General features: G+C 39.2%; 2 protein-coding genes across 2 annotated transcripts in view; one reads left to right on the top strand and one right to left on the bottom strand.

The window, feature by feature from the left end:
* Positions 1–20,304, bottom strand: part of DLC1 (DLC1 Rho GTPase activating protein) — a 523,594-nt gene that overhangs the window by 483,106 nt on the left and 20,184 nt on the right. The gene's annotated exons all lie outside the window — the stretch shown is intronic.
* Positions 3,199–4,616, top strand: CUNH8orf48 (chromosome unknown C8orf48 homolog). The gene has a single exon (XM_032162430.2). It carries the CDS (start codon positions 3,322–3,324, stop codon positions 4,279–4,281), a length of 960 nt encoding a protein of 319 aa, XP_032018321.1. The 5' UTR covers positions 3,199–3,321; the 3' UTR covers positions 4,282–4,616.

Here is a 20,304-nt window from a genome sequence, read left to right as displayed (position 1 = left end):
GGATCTGTCAATTTAATCTATATAGGAGAAACAGATCTCAAAAGCATTAAAAATGTGCATACATTTTGACCCACGAATTATGACTTCTGGAATTTATCCTAAACTTATAGCTACAAATGTATATAAAAATTTAGCTAAAGGAATAATTTTTCATAGCAAAAAACTAGAAATACCTTGTATCTGAATGTATTTGTTAAATGAATCAAATAATGCAAAACCGCCTTTAAAATTATGTTGAAAATAATTTTTACACTGAATGGAAAGGTTCATTTTATTACTAACTGGAAAAAATTGTTCATAAAACCGAAATTCAATATATTGTAGATTTTAATTAAGAAATTCAAGAAAAATATTACAACACTTTATCGATGTTTATAGTAATTATCTCTGGGAAGTCAGAATATAGGTAGCTTTTGCTTAAAATCAGTATTTGTGGCTTATCATTTTCTTTTTTAAAAATCTGCAGTAAACCTATATTATTACTTTTGCAAAAATTATCTATTAAAGTAGAATGCAGCTATTCACAAGGCAATTAATGAATTTCAGAAAAAATGATAATAACACCAAAGATGCAGAAAACAGAATAGAAAGATTGAGATAATTGTGAGGTAAAAACATTTTAAAGATAAAGAACAACCATTGAACCACAAAAAAATATTAAACAACTATAAATAAAATCATTTTTCATCTTGAGTGATACAAGATTGTTTTCCTCACAAAAATGTCCCTTACAGTGAGATTCTTGTCACATTCAACTTAGTCCCCTAGGAGAACAGCTAAACATTTCATCTTGCTGGATCTACAGAACCAAGCACAGCGTTACTTGAGAAGTTGATGTAAAGGGTAGAATATTTTTGAAGGCTCTGTCATCACAGTCTCTCCTATGCTTAAACTAGATTCCCACTTTGTACCCTGCACACCACTCGGAAGAGGTACCTGCCAAATGCCAACTCATCAAGGAAACGGTTATGATATCTGGGAGGAGAATTGCTTGCCAGAGTGACAGATGCTGAAAGCTTGCTTTTCTCCCTCCATAGGAAAGGAAAGCAAGAGAGAAGGGGAATCACGAATTTGTTTTGACTTCTTCTTCCTGGGGTTGGCCTTATAGCTGCAAAGCATTCTTGATCATTAAGGAAAAAGCTGGAAGAAGAGCCTTGGCCCTGCTCTCCAGTAGAAACTATGAAGAAGAGAAAGCAACTAGCAGAACAGTAACACGAGGGGCATAGTAAGGTTAGGCCAAGAGAGCCTGATTTGACTCTCTCTTCTATTCCTCATATCTCCCAATCCCCACCACAAGTAGTCTTCAGCCACCGTTTGGTCCCTAAAGGATTTTGACATTCCCAACAGCCCCTGAAAGACGGCAAGAAGCTTAGGATCTCCAAAGGAAAACTATTACTCTTCATATTTGTTTAAAATTGATAAATATAGTACTGTTGAGATACTTTCTTCCTTAGATAACACACTTACTAGAATGTGAAACTGTCCACTGGGTCATGCTGAATATTACAAGGAAATTAATTATAGAATTTCCCACCCACATATATATCCTTCTAGGATAAAGTTATTTTTAAAAATCAAGAGAAATTTAAGACACTATTATAAAAAAGACAGATTACCCCAGACATTTGGCATGTTAGAAGACACAGATAGATTTTAAGTATAGCTCCCTTGTTCAATGTTATGGATAAAATATAGATAAAACATGAATAGTGTGTAAGTGTGAATGTGTAAATATTCAGAGAATGAGGCAGAGATTTGAAATAATAAATAATGAAAATATTGAGCCCTACTGGAAATTACTTGGAATTACTCACAAATTATATGCCACCTCTTTTTTAAAGACTACCATTATATGATAAAATAAAATTTGGGTTGAATAAATGAAGTTGGAGTCTCCTTATCTTCAATAGAAAGCTAGCTCATATACTTGAGGGATGCTTTTTGAATATTTGACTTTCACTTTTTGCCAAAATGAACATTTGGGGAATATATCTGGCTAGAACTGAATAACACCCCCCAATCCCCAACAAACACAGGAAGAAAGAGAGACAAAACTGAGAAAGAAGGGTGTCTAGGGTCTTAAAATTATCCTAGACATTGACTTAAGACCTAGACTCAAGAACTATTATGAGCTAGGAAAAGTCCATCTCTAGAGTTAACATTTTATAATTTCTCACGATAATTAATAAAACTCTGCTGTGTTTTTTAAATAAACCCATTAATAAAAAATATATCCTGAGTAATAGCCTAAGTTTGGAGATTCAGTTAGAAAAAAGGTTAGATTTCCCTGAGCTGATAGTACTTATTTCCCCAAATCCTCCGGGCTTGTGTAAGGTAAGATTTATTTGTTCCACAGCCATTCACTCAACAGAGATTTCTTGAACACCTGCTATGTGTCTGCTGATTGCTGGGCACATACTAGTCGGCAACACCGAGATGACTTCTGCCTTCAGCCTTCGTAATCAGATACTCATACAATCACATATTTGAACATTATTTAAAAAAAAAAAATGCTGGAAAGAGTTTACGGCAGGGGTATTAAGCCCTTCCTGAGGAAATGGGACTCGGAGGAGAAATTAACCATATTAAGAGTGAGGACCTGCGTGGATATGCCAGCCAGAGGGGACCTGTACGGACAAAAGGCCAGAGAAACTGATTTGGAAAATTCAGGTCGTCCCCCGCCCCTGCTCCCCACCCCCCGACCCCGCCCAAACTTCGAGGTCGTCAGAATGCTGGAGCACAGAACACTACTTCTTACAGAATGGTTTCTGTATTTTGACTTTTCCCCAAAGACATGGTTTATAAGGAGGTGTCTCCTGGCTATAAACACTGCAGACAAGTTTTTTCTTGTGCATCTTGTCCGGCGCGTTTTGCTTGATTTTTAAATCTAGATGCATTTAGGCGGGCGCACACGTTCGGATTTGTCACAGGCCACTTAACTCTATTGGTCTCACACACGTGTGCCACCTGTCTGAGCCCCGGGAAACAGAGTTTGCAAGGTTTTCCCTTGACTACTCGACTTTAGCACCAAAGAGAAGCAGGAGTGCAGAAGAAAGGGCAAAATCGCCAACCCAGTGCAAGCGGCGCAGGCGCAGTGGGCGCTGGGGAGCGCGGAAGAAAAGGCAGGACGCCGCACGGTGGCCAGTCACTGCGCATGAGCGGCCCGCGTTGCCAAGGCAGCTGGGAAGACGTCTCCGGAAGATGAGCGCCGCAGGGCTGATGGCCCAGAGATCCATTCGCGGAGCGGTCAGCTCCTGCCGGGTTCCTGAGCCAGTCTTAACCTGGGCAAAGGAGATCAGGAGCCGAGCCTGATGCATTGTGATGGCCATCTGCCCAGAGTTGGCCCAAACGGACAAAAGTGCTCCGGCAAACCTTTCTGATGAGACTGAGACTTTGAAGAACTTTACTGATGAGGTACAGACTTCCAGCTCATTCAGCTCCTCTGGAGGACGGCAGTCCTCGCGCCTGACCTCTGGGAGCAAACTGGAGAGGGAAAAGCAGACTCCAAGCTTGGAACAAGGAGACACACAATCTGAGCTTTTGGACTACAAAAATTATGAAAAGAAGTTGAGTAAAAAATGGATCAACTACCTCAAGCGCAAAGACTCTAACTTTGAACGGCAGCAACCAGACACCAAATTTCAAACAGAAATCGCTCGGGTATCCGATGAAGAATTGAATGCCCTGCAGTCTTATTGCACCCTGAAGATAAATTTGATTCATCGTAGAGGGGATTCTAAGAAGAAGACGAGCAGCAGACATAAAAAGCTGCGTCTTGGATTGGATGCAGAGGCTTCAGAGAGAGATGTCTTAAGTGGTACTGTACCCGATGAACTTTTGAACAGAATCTACTTTAAAAACATGAGGACAACGCCAAAACAGGAGGCAGCAGCTAAGCAACACATATCTTCTCAGTGTCCCGATTGTAACAGGAAAAGGGCGGAGCTGGCCCTGTCTGCCTTTCTGAAACAAAAGAAGACTTTACTGGAGTCATTTCTACTCCAAGAGAAAATAGATGAACATCTTCATACCAAAGACTTTCTCACCCGTATTGGTGAAGCACATCAAGACTTTCCCAGGCTTTCAGATGACCCTAGAATAATCTGGAAAAGACTGACTGAGAAAAGTCATATCAGATACTCTGGTTTTGAAAGATCAGAGACAGAGCAGAAGATGCAGCGAGATGGAAATAGCGCTTGTCATTTACCCTTTCCTCTGCCACTTCTCAAGCGACTTACTCTAATCAAACCAGAGCTGGTGACTGTTAATGATAATATGTAATGTGGATAGATGTCTTTGTTGTGTATTTGAGTAATTACCATAATTTCTACAGGCACTTGGGCAGCTAACTTAAGACTTTATTATGCTTCCTTCACAGATTTGAGGACTAAGAACTTTCACTTTTTTTTCTATTATAGAAGGCACTGTTGTAGTTGGAATAGTTACAAAAACTTTTACAAAAATCCAAGAGAACTATGTTGGTAGTTTGGGCCAGGATGTTGATGGTACAGAAGCAAAGTAGTATGGGGATGTAAGAGAAACTTAAAAAGTAATAACTGTGTTTGGCGATCAAATGGCTATGGGGAATTAATAAATAGTAGATGTTTGAAATGTTATTAAGGCTCTGACTTGTGCGCCCGTATGAATGATCATTAATTTCATTAAGATAGGAACACCAGAAGAAGACTGTGTTTGATGGGAGTGATGAAGAGTATGATTATTTGGACACATGAGATGCATTTGGGACATATACATTGACAGTTTGAGGAAACATTTGATTATTTGTTTATGCACTTCAGAGGAAAGGTACAGCCTAGAGGTGAAAAATAAGTTGGGGTAGCGCTGGGGGAAGGGTGGAGATCAATGGCATATAGCTGGAAATTGAAGCCATAGATTGTCAAGCTTTTTTGGAAGCGACTAGAATAAGAAGAGAAGCAGGGTTGATACCAACTCTTGAGAAATGCCAATTAATGGCTAAGTAGAGGAAAATAAACCTGCAGAAAAGGTTGTGAAAAAAATTATCAAGTGGATCAAGGAAATCAGGACTGTATAGTGTCATAGATGCTAAGGAATGAATATTTAAAGAAGGATAGTTATCTAACCACATCAACCAACAGAGAGGCCATGTAAAGACTATTTAGTCATGTGTTGGGCACTGCTGACCCTAGCAAAAGCCATTTCACTTATACAAATGGGGTAGACAAAGTAGATTGAGTAAAAATGTAAGTAAATAATGAATGGATATAGAGTACTCCTTGAAAAATTTAGCTGTGGGGGGAAAAAGACATAAAGCTGGGGGTAGGTGTTGAGTTTTGAGGGAAGAACGCTTGAACAAATTATCTAGGTAGCCATTTTGGTCATGAAGATTTCATGAAACTTCTGTTGTTCATCCAAATTTATGTAATGAGGAAACAGTATGATTCCCCAAGGAATACCATGACATTTTGAAAACACATTTATGGAGAAAAATGATAGATGGCATTCTGAGAAGCCATTTATTATCTATTTCCTCTATAAAAAGATAAAACCATAGAATTAGTGGCATTACCTGGAGTTCACTTTTCTGCATGTCTAACACCTAAATTATCTCAGTGAAAAAGAAATTTGTTTGCAAAAATCAGCACAGAAGAGTTTTAGTATTGTACTTCAGTATTACTCTTTAAGTTAAGACATTCATTTATGTGTAAAGATACTATTTTTTCCCCATAAAATTTAGCATATTTCCTCATAGTAAGTCATTCTAAATGGAAAATAACCATTACCATTTTCATAATAACCTTTTATTTGAAATCCATATTATGTCATGCTTTATCTTTGACATCTCAGCATATTCATGTTTTACATAATCAAAATTCTGAATAATTTTCCCTTTAGAATTCCCCCATTAAAGGTCATGCTCCACCCTTTTAGTCAACCAAGCTAGAAATCTGAGTCATCTTTTGTTCTTCCTTTTTCTTTTTTCAACTCCACCCCAAGCTAACTATTTTTCAGCAAGACTTTCAGCATACAGTTCCCAAATGTCAGCATACAGTTCTCAGAATTATTATTTTTTTAAATTTCTTACTTATTTATTATTGAGACAGGGTCTGGCTCTATCACCCAGGCTGGAATGCAGTGGTGCAATTACTGCTCACTGTAGCCTCGACCTCTAGGATTCAGGTGATCCTCTCCCCTCAGCCTCCCCAGCAGCGGGGACTACAGGTGCATGCCACCACGCCTGGCTAAATTTTTTTGTTTGTATTTTCAGCAGAGAAGTTTTGCTATGTTGCCCAGACTGGTCTGGAACTCCTGAGCTCAAGCAATCCTCCTGTCTCAGCCTTCCCAAGTGCTGGGATTGCAGGCATGAGCCACCGTGCCCAGCAGCCCAGAATTATTTTTCTAACACACAACTCTGTTCAAGTAATTCTGTTGATTTAAAACAAAACAAAACTCTAAGTCGTTTATCTCTGCTATGGAAATATTTCAAACTAATTAAGGTCACATAGTGATTGTTTAACATCTGGCCCAACTTTACCTTTCTGTTCTCATGTAATCCCTCCCCCCTACATTCAAGCCTCTCTACAGTACTTTCCTGAGCTCTTTTATGTCACTATGGTTTCTATGTGCGCATTTGTTTCGCCTAAATTCTCTTAACTTCCCTTTTCACCTGGCATACTCTCCGGCTTCTTCGTCGTCTTCCTTCAGCTCTCAAATTTTATTGTCCTATCTTTATGACTTAAAAGTTGAAAGAATATTAGAAAGTTTAGTTTGCAGAGTCTCCCCTCTACCCTGTAACCCTATCCAACCTCATTCTAGACTAACCTACCAGACCCTGTCCTGCCAGGGTTAACTCTTCACTTGCTGGGCCATGGTGCAGACAGGTATCTTGGTATGAGAGCACAGGAGGAGAGAATTCACAGAATCAGGGAGTGGACGTTTACCCACCAGAAGTATTTTTGTACTTTAAGCAATACAACCTTATTATTGGGTAGGGGCTGAATATTGATGTTACCTATAAATAACCACTTACTTTAATTTCTTGTGTATGCTTCCAGTGCTGTTTTATGCAAATACAAACACCAAAGATAGTTTATTATGTGCTCTCTTCAGCACCTTGCTTTTTTTACCTTTTGTTTTTCTTGGGGTAAAATCTACATAACAGAAATTTGCCACTTGAACCATTATTAATAGTACCATTCAGTAGCGTGACATCCATAATGTTGTGCAACCATCACCACTGTTTTCAGAATTTTTTATCAACTCAAACAGAAACTCTGAACCCGTTCAGCAATAACTCCCTGTTCTCCCCTCCACCCCCCGGTACCTAGTCACCTCGAATGTACTTTCTATTGCTATACATTTGCTTATTTGAGATACTTCATATCAGTGGAATCATGCAGTCTTTGTTATTTCGTATCTGGCTTAGTGTCAAGGTTCATCCAAGTTGTAGCATGTATCAGAACCTCATTTTTATAGCTGAGTAATATTCCATTGTATGTATATGTAACGTGTATGTGTATTGGTTTGTCTGCTGAGGGACACTTGCATTGCTTCCACTTTTTAGCTATTGTGCATAATGCTGCTATGAACACTGGCATACAAGTATCGGTTTGTGCACCTGCTTTCGATTCTTTTGGGTCTATACTTAGAAGTAGAATTGCTAGGTCACATGGTAATTCTATGTATAGATTTTTGAGGAAGTGACACCTTATTTCTACAGCAGTTGCAGCATTTTGCATTTCCACCAGCAAGCTACAAGGATTCAGATTTCTTCACGTCCTTGCCAACACTTTTTATTTTCCACTTAAAAAGTTATAGCCATTTTGGTAGCTGTGGAGTCGCATCTCATTGTACTTTGACTTATATTTTGCAAATGCCTAATGATGCTAAACACTTTTTCATGTGATTAATGATCATTTGTGTATCTCATTTAGCAAAATGTCTATTCAAATCCTCTGCCCATTTTTAAATTGAGTTGTCTATTTTATTGAGTTTCAGGATTATTATTATGATTATTATTATTTATTTTTTTTTGAGATGGAGTCTCACTCTGTCACCCAGGCTGGAGTGCTGTGGCGTGATCTTGCCTCACTGCAAGCTCCGCCTCCCAGGTTCACACCATTCTCCTGCCTCAGCCTCCCGACTAGCTGGGACTGCAGGCACCCGCCACCACGCCCGGCTAATTTTTTGTATTTTTAGTAGTGACGGGGTTTCACTGCGTTAGCCAGGATGGTCTTGATCTCCTGACCTTGTTATCCACCTGCCTTGGTGTCCCAAAGTGCCGGAGGAATTATTTTTGTATTTTGGATAGTAAATTCTTATCAGATATATGATTTGCAAGTATTTTCTCTTGTTCTTTGGGTTTTTCAGTCTCTTGATAGTGTCCTTTTTAGACACACAAGTTTTTAATTTTCCTGAAATTCAATTTATCTATTTCTTCTTTTGTTGCCTATGCTTTTGGTGTCATATGTAAGAAATCATCACCAAATCTAAGATCATGCAAGTTTGCCCATATATTTTCTTCTAAGAGTTTTATATTCATACATCTTATAGTTATGTATGTAATCCATTTTGAGTTAGTCTTTTGTTTATGGTGTAAGGGTCTAATTTTATTCTTTTGTATGTGGTGATACAGTCTTTCCCATACCATTGTTGAAGATACTGTTCTTTCCCCCATTGAGTGGTCTTAGCACCCTTGTGAAAAATCAGTTCATCATAGAAATAAGAGTTTATTTCTGAACTCTAAATTCTGTTCCACTGGTCTCTGTGTCTATCCTTACTCCAGTACCATAATATTTTTATTACTGTGCTTTGAGTAAGTTTTGAAATCTTGAAACACGGAATCTCTATCCTTTTTCTTCAGGATTGTTTTGGCTATTCATGGTTCCTTGGGATTCCATATGAATTTTAGGATAGGTTTTTCTATTTCTGTAAAAAATGCCATTGGACTTTTGATAGGGGTTGTATTTAATGTGTATATATCTTTGGGTAATATTGTCATCTCAACAATATTAAGCATTCCAATTCATGCACATTGATGTCTTTATGTCTTTTAAAATTTATTTTATCAGTGTTTTGTGATCTTTACCATGTAAGTTTTGTGCCTCCTTAGTTCAATGTATTCGTAAGTATTTTATTCTTTGGGTTGCCATTGTAAATTAAATTTTTTAAAAAATTCTTTTTGGATTGTTCATTTCTAGTGTATAAACGTTCAGTTGATTTTTGCGTGCTGATTTTGCATCCTGCAACTTTGCTGAATTCATTTATTAGCTCTAACAATTAAAAGAAACAGATTCTTTAGGGTTTTCTAGGTATAAGAGTGTATCTACAACAGAGATGATTTTATGTGTTCCTTTCCAATTTGGATGCCTTTTTACTTTGCATACTTGCCCTGGCTATCACTTCCAGTGCCATATTGAATAGAAGGTGTGAAGGTGGAATCTTTGTTTTTTTCCTGATCTTAGGGAAGAGCTTGCAGTCTTTCACCATTGGGAATGATTTTACTTAGGGTTTTCATATATGGCATTTTCACGTTGGGAAAGTTCTCTGTAATTCTTAGTTTATTGAATGTTTGTATCATAGAAGTGTTTGGTATTTTGTCAGTTTTTTCCTGCATCCATTGAAATAGTCTTGTAGTTTGACAGATGCTTAAATCCAACATTTGTGCTCACAACCTCACCTTTGCACTCATGATCTTTAAGCACTTACTAATCAGAATTGAAGTCAGTAGTCTGCTCTATGACATTAATATAAAATTTACATATGACATTAACATACAAGTTTGTTTTATGACACTTGTGGCTTAATTAATATACTTTTCCCTCTTACTTGTGAGCAACTCAAGTGTAGAGACTCCCTCCATCATTCATTATATCCTTGGTGTTTAGCACAGCGTCCCACACGTGATGGTGCTCAATGAAAGTTTCATGGATAAAAAAGAAGTGCTTCCAAACAGTGAAACTGAATGTATCTTCTCCACGAAAAGAAGAAAATAATCTTCTAGAGCACTGTTATCTGTCAGTGTTCTGAGTAGCTGTTTTCTGTAATTTTGCTCTTACCTCTCCAGGGGTTGCATTCCCTTTCAGCATGTATATATACACATTCTTTTCCTCAGTGACAAATTAGCGTAAAGCTTTTTGATAAGAGATCCTTCCAGGAAGTATGCATTTTTCACTTTAAACAATTAATATAAAAACATATTTCTAGGCAATACACAGTTTCAAATAGAAAGTTATCTGTTATTAATTTTAGACATATTTGATGACTATGTGAAATTTTGAAATGGGATAAAAATTCTTAATTCTCAAACTTAATATGTATTTTTTGCCCTTGAATGTATTCCAAGGGGGTTGGATATCTTTTCTCCACATACTTTACAGCTGCACCCAAGAGGTTCTAATACAGGTGAAATAGAAAGTTCATCAGATGAGGTGCTAAGAAGCCACATATTTTCCTAATTGTTGCCACAACACTAAAAATATGTCTAGCCACTTAGTACATAATTATACAAATGTATAATTTATATGATTATAATATATAAATCATACAAATATTTATTTCATGTTTTGTACTCTAGATTTATTATCAAATAGACTAAAATTCTGTGCCTAGAAACAAATCTGTTTATTGAACAGCATTATGGTAATGAAACTCTTGAAACAGAAGTAAGCAATGATGCCAGACTGAGAGAAAAGTAAGCCCAGTCCTGAACATCTGAGTCATTCCAATTCCACTCTCAGAACTGTTTAGGAATGTTTGGGACACCCAGCTTAGAATACCTCCAGTTTTAAACATGTTAGTTTATTTCATGATGAAGCCTAGCATAATAACTTAGCTCATTCTGCAGCAGCATAGTAAACAGGTTGAAAAGAAGTAGGGCTTGTGACTAGGTGTCAGCTCTCCCTCAATTTTGCCTGAAAGTGACAGATGAAAAATAAATACACAAATAGTTAATTTGAGAAACACAAAACGAAAACATAGTTGAATTTCTATTCTCGGTCGATAATTACCCTTTGGAATAGAGAATTCAGAAATTTTCCAACTTGCAGTCAACTCAAATTACAGTGAAAATTTCAAACTTCCATCAAAGTGTCTTATGCGATCATAAGGCCTGATTTTGATGAGCCTACTGTTTGTTAAGGTATTAAATGTTTAGGAGAAAATTTACTGTAGTCTTCCCACTAAAAATTTGCTCTGGATGTCAGGACTAGTGGTGCCATATATGCAGCGAGAGAGTATGAAGATTTCTTTACTCACATAATGAGGGTTAGGAGGGAGGTAGGAGGGGCAGTCTTTCAAGCAGATCTGAAAATGGCTTGAAGGTGAGGAAAGAGACTAGCATGGCTTTTATTGTAATTAGGGGGTGGGGCTGAGGGGAGGATTCCCACATCTGGGCTGGGGCTTGGATGTTTTGAATGGCCTGACACACCAAATAAGGGAGCATATGGGCTTTCTTATCAGCTAGCACAGATATGGGGCAGAAGAGTGGGGCTTGAAAGCTTTCAGCTGTTAAACATAAAAAAAAAAATGCAGTCCTAATTTTTATTACGATTTATCCCTGACACTTGACTGATGACTGAAATACATCATGTTTCATTTAATTAAATTTTAGCTTCAGTGTACCATAATAGTGTTCTCTCAGGCCTGTCACCTGAAACTGGTAAGGGCAGTGAAAGTTCACTGAACACCATGTTTGAGAGCCCAGCATTGTGTATTTTGAGAAGTAAAATGAGTGCCTTGGTCATTATGAACAATACCTGGAATTCTGAAGGATATAAAGGAAGACTTTGTATTGCGGCTTTAGTATGCACTGAGACATGTGTAACTTTAACATATTTTGAGTATCTATGTGGCAAGGGATTCCTACAGTTGTTTTCCTCAATGGCGCAAATCTTGGATAACTAGTTGTTGTTGCTACCATTGGCAGAACCAGAGGGCTACACCATTGGCAATGGTCTGTAAAAGTGTATAGATGGAGCCAATTGTGCCCAAATTTAGTGCCTAAAGTTCAGCTACATATATTGGCCCTTGGATCCCACTCTTTATCAAGGATGTCTGGATTAAGGGATGAAAAGCAGCAGCTCCTCAGTAAGACACATCATGTACAGTTTTAATACTCTACATAAAGTGTAGTAACCCCTATTGCTGTTCATTCATTAAATCCCAAGGGATTCCCAAGTAGGTAAGGGGTTTGAAGGTTTGAGACGAGATTGCTGAAGACTCTACAGTGAAGGATTTTTCTGGGGCAGGGAGAGGGATCACCAATGGGAGTGACTATTGTATTGCGGTTTGACCAGATTCTAGAGTTCTTTGGTTTAGAGGACACAATTCCAGGAGGAACAATTTGCAACAGCATAAATAGGCATCAGTAAAATTTATAATGAGAATGTAGATATCAAAAGATATAAAAAATGTAAACATAGAAATATGTTACCTCCAGATCCTGAAATGTTCTATAAGTTGAGCTTCTTTTAACATTATGGATTCTGAGAGAGTCGACTGCTATTTCTTACAGATACAGAAGTCCTCAGACTACCCAATAATTTTCACGAATGTATCTGGTGTGCAGGGCCTTGTGCTATGTGCAGAGAAATGCCTATCTTCTTTCTGGGAGCATTTGCATGTCCTCAGTGAATGTGTCAAATGACTCTCCCCAGTGGAGGGTATGATCAGTACAGTGCTGTGTCTGTGCTGCTGGAGAAAGTTGGATGTGGTTAAGGCCTGAGCTGCAAGGACTGTGTGCAAGGATAGAGCTGTGCAAGGATAGAGCTGTGCAAGTGCCCATTGAGTAGCTTGGTAAAGACATATTGTGTCCCTTTGAAGGTGAAGGCCAAGTGTGGCTGTTGAAAAAGGCACTCAACAGAGGAACATACTAGTAATGTCTCTGACTGCAAAGTGCTTACCGCTGGCTGATTGGATGGAATCTACTGACTCTATATTGGGCTTAGGGGCCTTCAGGGGTGGGACCATGGCATTAAGGTTGTGGTAATACAGCATGGGGCACCACTAATTCTTGCTAGGTTTAAGAACAGTCCAAACTGGGCTGTTATTGGAGAAACAGTGGGGATAAACACCTTCCGACATTGGACTTTATAATAGATTTCGCTCCTCGAAGACTATGCTTTAATTTATATCAGGTTGTAGTAACTATTTTATCTGGACAGTATGGAGGGAGGTCTATAGAGCCCCAACTTACCAAGCCTATTATACATGACAAGGACTCCATCTAATTACAGCTTATTATGCGATGGGTCAGTGTCCGTGTCCACAGAGCATGTTTTAGAGTAATGGGTTCTATGATTGTGAAGAATTTAGGCAATGTATTTTTTGCAGTGGTTATGGTGAGGCATTTCTCTTTTATGTTCAATAATTCTCTTCAGATTTTAGGTATATCTTGGTTAAATTTAATGGGATCCTTGAGTATAACCGTAATTTTAATTCAGTATTAATTAGTGTCATAAAATTTTCCCAATTGTTCCATCTCAGTAGATGCTAAATTAATTTGGAACCTACATTTTATAGGGGAAAAATAAATACTTTTATGTTTTTGTTATATCAATTATTTGAATAAATTTTTCATTCCTGATTGAGTCAAATTATGACCACTGTTTTGGGTTTTTGTTTCCTCCTTTGTATCTAGGATTTATGTATGTGTATATTTGGTTATAGGATATCGTTTGTTGGGAGAGTTATATTTGTCCTACTCATATTTTTAAGCTTCTTCGTGTTAGAGAGTCTCAAATTATTATCTTTAAGGTTAGGGGCTTCACCCATAACAATTGTTGCTTTATTGGATTTAAGGATGCCAGTTGATTAAAATTAATTCCTTGGATGTGCCACAGGAGGTGGGGACATGGAGGTGGAAGCATCAGTGTTTATTCCTGTAATACTGAGGATCAGGTTCTATAGAAATAGTAAAAAACAAAAAAAAAAACAAAAAAAAAACAAAGTGTAATTCCTACTTTCACACACTCAACAATTTGTTTTTTAAAAATGAGTTTGCATTTCTTTGTGCGTCCAGTGAACCAACTCCCTAGGAGTTGGCTCCGTCTCTCAAATTCATTGGTCACTTTGACCTTCAGTAACTCGGCACAGCTGCTGCTCGCTACCAAGGATAAGCACATGGCCACCCAGGAATCAATGGCTTCCCCTTTCTCTAATCAAAGGCTATGCTTTTTCATCCCAAGCCACATGTTTCAGTGAGTCAGAGCCATTCCAGCAAATCTCACTTCACTGACACCAATTCTGAAGGAAAAAACAGTGTTTTCCTACTCTCTTACTCCGTCACTTAACACTTACGACACCATATGTATGGGGTTTTCCCTGCTACACCAAGTAATTCTGCAGTGGATACAAACTGGGTGTTCTAGAATTCATTCAATTCTGACATATCTACCTGAAGTAAAGTCAGATCCTACAGGTTAAGAGCTCAGTCCTACAAGGCTGCCCCCACTGCAGATTCCTATAGCAGGTAATATTAATAGGTTGTCACCTATACTTCTGAATGACCTGCTATAAATCCAGGGTTCCCAGGACCCTCTCCTCAGGTTCAACTAGTTTGTTAGAGCAGCTCACAGAGCTTAGAGATGTGTATTTGCTGGTTTATTATAAAGGATGTTACAAAAGATACAGATGAAGAGATGCATAGGGTAAGGTGTGGGGGAAGGAGTGTGGAGCTTCCATGCGCTCTCCGGGTGTACCACCCTCCAGGTACACCCATGTATTCAACAACCCAAAAGCCCTCCAAACGCTGTCCTTTAGGTTTTCTGTGGAGACTTCACACGTAGTCATGATTAAGTAAATCACTGGCCATTGGTGACTGACTCAACCTTCGGCCCTACTCCCCTCCCCAGAGGTTGAGGGGGTGGGGCTGAAAGGTCCAACCTTTTATTACAGGTTCGTTCCTCTGGCAACCAGCCCCCATTCTGAAGCCCACAAGGAGTCACTGCACTAGAACAAAAGAGACTCCTGTTGCCTAGGACATTTTAAGGGATTTAGGAGCTCTGTGCCAGGCTCTCCTATCACTCATTAAATTACAAGGGTCTTAGGAGCTTTGTGCCACAAACCGGGATCCAAGAAGAAATATTAGAACAAAAGAGTCTCCTAGCACTACCATGTAAAAGGTGTAAGGAGACCTATTTGAGGAACTGGGAGCATATATATATATATTCATATATGTATATATATACACACACATATATACCTGGACTTAAAGTCAGATCCCACAGGTCTGACTTTATACATATATACATATATATATATATATATGATATAGTTAATGTATTATATTTTATATTGTATATTTATAATATATTTAATACATGTATCTTATTATATCACAATGTTAGAGATTATTTTGGGGCAATAGCGGCTTAGGTAGCAGCAACAGCAAAAACATTTTGTAGTGTCCTAGTGAGCTCAGTGCTTTTAGAAGTGTGGCCCTCTGCATAGCACATTGTGAGTGCTACAGGTGAGTACCCAGTATGCCCATATATTACATGTTGTATCAGTGATTCCCTGAGTACTCTCTAGAATGGTGGCCAGTGCCTGCTTGAGACAAACAAGAATGGTAACAGGATAGGAGTTATTCCTCTGAGCCCAGTATCAGTCATGGACTATGTTGGGCTCCAGACACATGAGTGAATCTCAGACACATGGTCTAGGCTGAGACACATAACCCAGGATCACTTTAAGGAGGGCCTCAATCCCATATTCCCATATGCCAATTATCAGCTTCTAATTTAGGTTGGTTACATTTTATTTATTTTTATTTTTTATTTATTTATTTTTTTGAGACAGAGTCTCGCTCTGTCACCCAGGCTGGAGCGCAGTGGCGAGATCTCAGCTCACCGCAACATCTGCCTCCCAGGTTCACACCATTCTCTGGCCTCAGCCTCCCGAGTAGCTGGGACTACAGGCGCCCGCCACCACGCCCGGCTTGTTTTTGTATTTTTAGTAGAGACGGGATTTCGCCGTGTTAGCCAGGATGGTCTCGATCTCCTGACCTCGTGATCTGCCCACCTTGGCCTCCCAAAGTGCTGCGATTACAGGCGTGAGCCACCGTGCCCGGCAGGTTGGTTACATTTTTAACTGAAGCTTACACAAAGCAGCACAGTTGAAAGCACAAGCTTGCCAGAAGGGGGCACAGCCAGTTAGCAAGCAGAGCAAGATCCCTCAGTGTTGGTGGTCATTGCCTGGACTTCCTGCTCACTGTGCCCATCCCTGAAGTCATCTTGCAGAGGTGAGATGGACTCCCGTGCAAAATATAGTTGAGGTGACAAAACTGATGATTCATGCTCATGGAAGAGCAGAAAGGATACAGGTCTCTTCTCTAAATAGGTCTTGCATAATGGGTTTCAAACTTTTAAGATCCTATTTTAATTTACATTAGGCAGTATTAACTATTTTAACTGGAGAGTAGAGGTGGAAGTCCCCACACACCAAGATGGCATGAAAAGGTTTACTATGCACATAATCAGGCTTTCTGAGAAAAAGCAGGACAGGGTCTAAAAATGACAAGAGAATGGGTTGTTTTCTATTGTGATGAGGCGGTGAGGATGGGTGAGGGCTCCCCAGCATGCACTGAGTCTTGCATGATTTGAGCTTCCCACCCGTACTGAACTAAGGGGGTACCCTGGCTTTCTTATCAGCTTTCCCCCATGTAGGGCAGGAGAAGAGAAAGTGGTGGAACTTTAAAGTTATCAGTAGTCAAACATCAAAAATGGAGTCAGACTCTATTACAAAGTATTTACTAATCTCTCAACTCTTTGCAAGGAATTAAGACATCTGCATGCCTGGGAGATCTCATTCAGTCGGGGTCAAATTTTATCCCTCACTTTCAGTTCTAGCTCATAATTGCTCTCAGCTAACCACACATTTTCTCCTTAAATTTCCATTTGTTCAATATCAGTGCACTTTGAATAAACATACATATATAAATGACATCATTCTGAGGAAAAAACAGAACCATTTGCTTCTAAATAGGTACGTTAAAGTTAGTCTGTCCCAAACAAAACTCTTGCTGTTTCCCCAATCCTGTCTCTGTTCCAGCCTTCCCCATTTCAGTAAATAGAGCTAATATCTATCCATTCATTTAGTCAAGGCAACAATCTTGGTACTAAATTTCACTGCTTTTCTTTCTCTGATGTACCATGTCCAATCCAACAGCTAACCCTGTATTTTCTTCGTCCAAGATTTATCTAATCCAATCCATTTAAGTGTCTTTATATCCACTGTCACCCACCTTATTTCAGGCTTAAACTATCGCATTACATGTCTAACTGGTTTTCCTGCTTCTGTTCATCACCCTGTAATCCAGTCTACGTAATGAAGGTAGGGTAATCTTTCAAAGATGTGCATCAGATTACTGGGCAGAATCTATTCTATCTCTTCCCATAGAATAACACCCAAACTCTTTATCAGGCCATGTAAGGTCCTCTGGGTGATTTGTCCTCTGCCTTCTTCTCGCTCCCTCACTTCTCCTCACTCTCTTCATGTTTTCAGTTTTGTTTTCCTATCTAAAAAAGACTTACTGTAGTTCATGCAATCTGAAGTCCACACATCAAAAGTAGCTAGAAAAAAAAATTTAATGCACTTAAAAAATTTTAGAAAAACTCTGTGTGTGAGTGTGTGTGTGGGTGTGTGAAGAGGGTAGGATGGATATACAAAGTTCTAGTCCCAAGTGGTCTCTGAAAGAGAAGGAATTGGAGAAAAAACAAAGTCCACTCTCCCTAGAGAATGATAAATTCATCTCTTAAACGCATTTTTTTTCTATAGCCTCTGGAGGTCACCAAAAAGAGCTTCTAAGCTCTTTTTCCAAGGGTCAGGATATGGTAATGCAGACCCCTGCAGAGATTTTCTCTTTTAAGGAAGTGGCAGTTAGAAAAAACAAAACAAAATGAAACCCTTTGCAAACACTCTCTTCAAGAAAACACCACTATACTAATATGGTATAGGTACATGTGATGGTTAATACTAAGTGTCAACTTGATTGGATTGAAGGATGCAAAGTATTAATCCTGGGTGTGTCTGTGAGGGTGTTGCCAAAGGAGATTAATATTTGAGTCAGTGGACTGGGGAAGGCAGACCCAAACTTAATCTGAATGGGCACCATTTAATCAGCTGCCAGCGAATATAAAGCAGGCAGAAAAATGTGAAAATGTTAGACTGGCCTGGGCTTCTAGCCTGCATATTTCTCCCATGCTGGATGTTTCCTACCCTTGAACATCAGACCCCAGGTTCATCATTTTTAGAACTTGAACTGCGTCTCCTTGGTCTTTAGCCTGCAGACGGCCTATTGTGGGATCTTGTGATTGTGTGAGTTAATACTTAATAAACTTCCATATATATATATATATTTTTTTTTTCGTTAATTCTGTCCCTCTAGAGAACCCTGACTAATACAGTACAGGAACTCACAGCTTTTATGGATTCGATTCTATAACACTTCAGTAATGCTAATATCTCAATAAAGTTTGTCATACAATTTTTTTTGTTTCCCAGTGCATATAAAAGTTATGTTTACAATATACTGTGGTCTATCTATATGTGGTGTAATAGCATTATGTCTAAAAATGTACATACCTTAATTAAAAATATTTTATTGCTGAAAATGCTAATGGTCATCTAAGTCTTCAGTGAGTTGTAATCTTTTTGCCTGTGGAGGGTCCTGCCTTGAGGTTGATGGCTGCTCACTGATCAGGGTGGCGGTGGCTGAAAGTTGAGGTGACTGTGAAAGTTTCTTAAAATAAGACAATGGTGAAATTTGCTGCATCAATAATTGATTCTTCCTTTTATGAAAGATTTCCCTGTAGCATGCGATGCTGTTTGATAGCATTTTACGCAAAGGGGACCTTTTTTCAAAATTGGAGTCAATTCTCTCAAACTGTGCAGCTGTTTATCAACTAAGTTTATGGAATATTCCAAATCCATTGGTGTCATCACAACAATTTTCACAGCATCTTCATCAGGAGTAGATTTCATCTCAAGAAGCCACTTTCTTTGCTCATCCGTAAGAAGCAACTCTCTGTTGGTTCAGGTTTTATCACAAGATTGCAGCAAGTCAATCACATCCTCAGATTCCACTTATAATTCTAGTTGTCTTGCTATTTCTGTCATGTCTGCAAAAACTTCCTGTATTGAAGTCTTAAACCCCTCAAAGTCATCCAGGAGGGTTGGAATCAAATGTTTCCAATATGTTAAAAAACGCAATATCTGTGAGGCACAATAAAGTGAAGCACTATAAAACAAGGTATGCTTTTATTTAATATTTTCATGTCAGAGGATTGACAACAAAGACAAACCTATTGATTCTTTAGCGACATATTGATTAAAAAAGAAGCAAGCACCATTGCGTCTTTCTGTTAGAGAGTCGGTGGCTGTGAGTTCAGTGTCTTTGGAGATGGAGACTGTGCTCAATGCCTGAGGCTGCATGGTGAAAATTGTCTTGAGTGTCCTTGGCTTTTTCAGTACAGACCCTCAGTTACCACCCACCCGAGGAGCTTGCCCTGGCAAAACTGGCTGGCTTATTGCATAAACATGCACTGGATGGCATCCTGGCCAGCTATCATGGTCACTCACAGGGTCCAAGAGAGCTGCCATTCATCTAGGAGCTGGCTGAATGATTGCTGTTCTGGTTGGACTTCTGTCTGTGTGTTCTGTTGAGCATTGGTAGAAAGTGTCTGAGTGCCTGATACCAGCAGGGACAAGCAGGTGTCTTGCTTCAGTAGGTTCTTTGCTGTGTTGGTGCTGTTCTACTGCATCAGCTGCATGTTCTGTCCTGGGCCATTCTGGGTCTGCTGGATTTGCTGCAAATCCAGCAGGATCTAGACAGTGCGGCTGGATCTATGCAGTGCGAACTGCTGAACTTATCCAACCTACAGCTTCCCTGTTTGGCTCTTCTGAGGCTGCCCTGTGAAGATCTGCGTGAGCCAGATGGTGGTCACGGGGCTGGTGGTCTGCTAGTCTTGCTGCTGCCTGTGGGCCTGGACAGGGGTGGGCTACTGAACCATGGTGAAATAGTACTGGATGGACTCAGCGGGAGGCCCAGATTGGTGCAGCTGCTCCTCATCTATGGCAGTCTTGATCATTTCTTGGAAAGCATCAATGGAAAACTTATAGTGACCACATTTTGTAATTGTCATGATGGTGTCATTTGACTGTGGAATTTGACACTTGTTTTCCTCTGAGATATTCTGGGATATGTACCGGGCACAATAAAAACACATGGCCAAACAGCATGGAACGAAGATTTACCCTTCAAGCTGGTAGAAGTCATGCTTTATGGGTGCAAGATTCCTGATGAGAGAACTGCGATTATTGCAGGTA

The sequence above is a fragment of the Hylobates moloch genome, unplaced genomic scaffold, assembly GCF_009828535.3.
Source record: "Hylobates moloch isolate HMO894 unplaced genomic scaffold, HMol_V3 SCAFFOLD_8, whole genome shotgun sequence".
NCBI classification, from domain to species: domain Eukaryota; kingdom Metazoa; phylum Chordata; class Mammalia; order Primates; family Hylobatidae; genus Hylobates; species Hylobates moloch.
Note: the sequence above shows the minus strand (reverse complement) of the source record. Positions and strands in the feature narration are given on the sequence as shown.

Excerpts from the sequence above, each read along its gene's own strand:
- CUNH8orf48 (XM_032162430.2), top strand. The coding sequence starts at position 3,322 with ATGGCCATCTGCCCAGAGTTGGCCCAAACGGACAAAAGTGCTCCGGCA.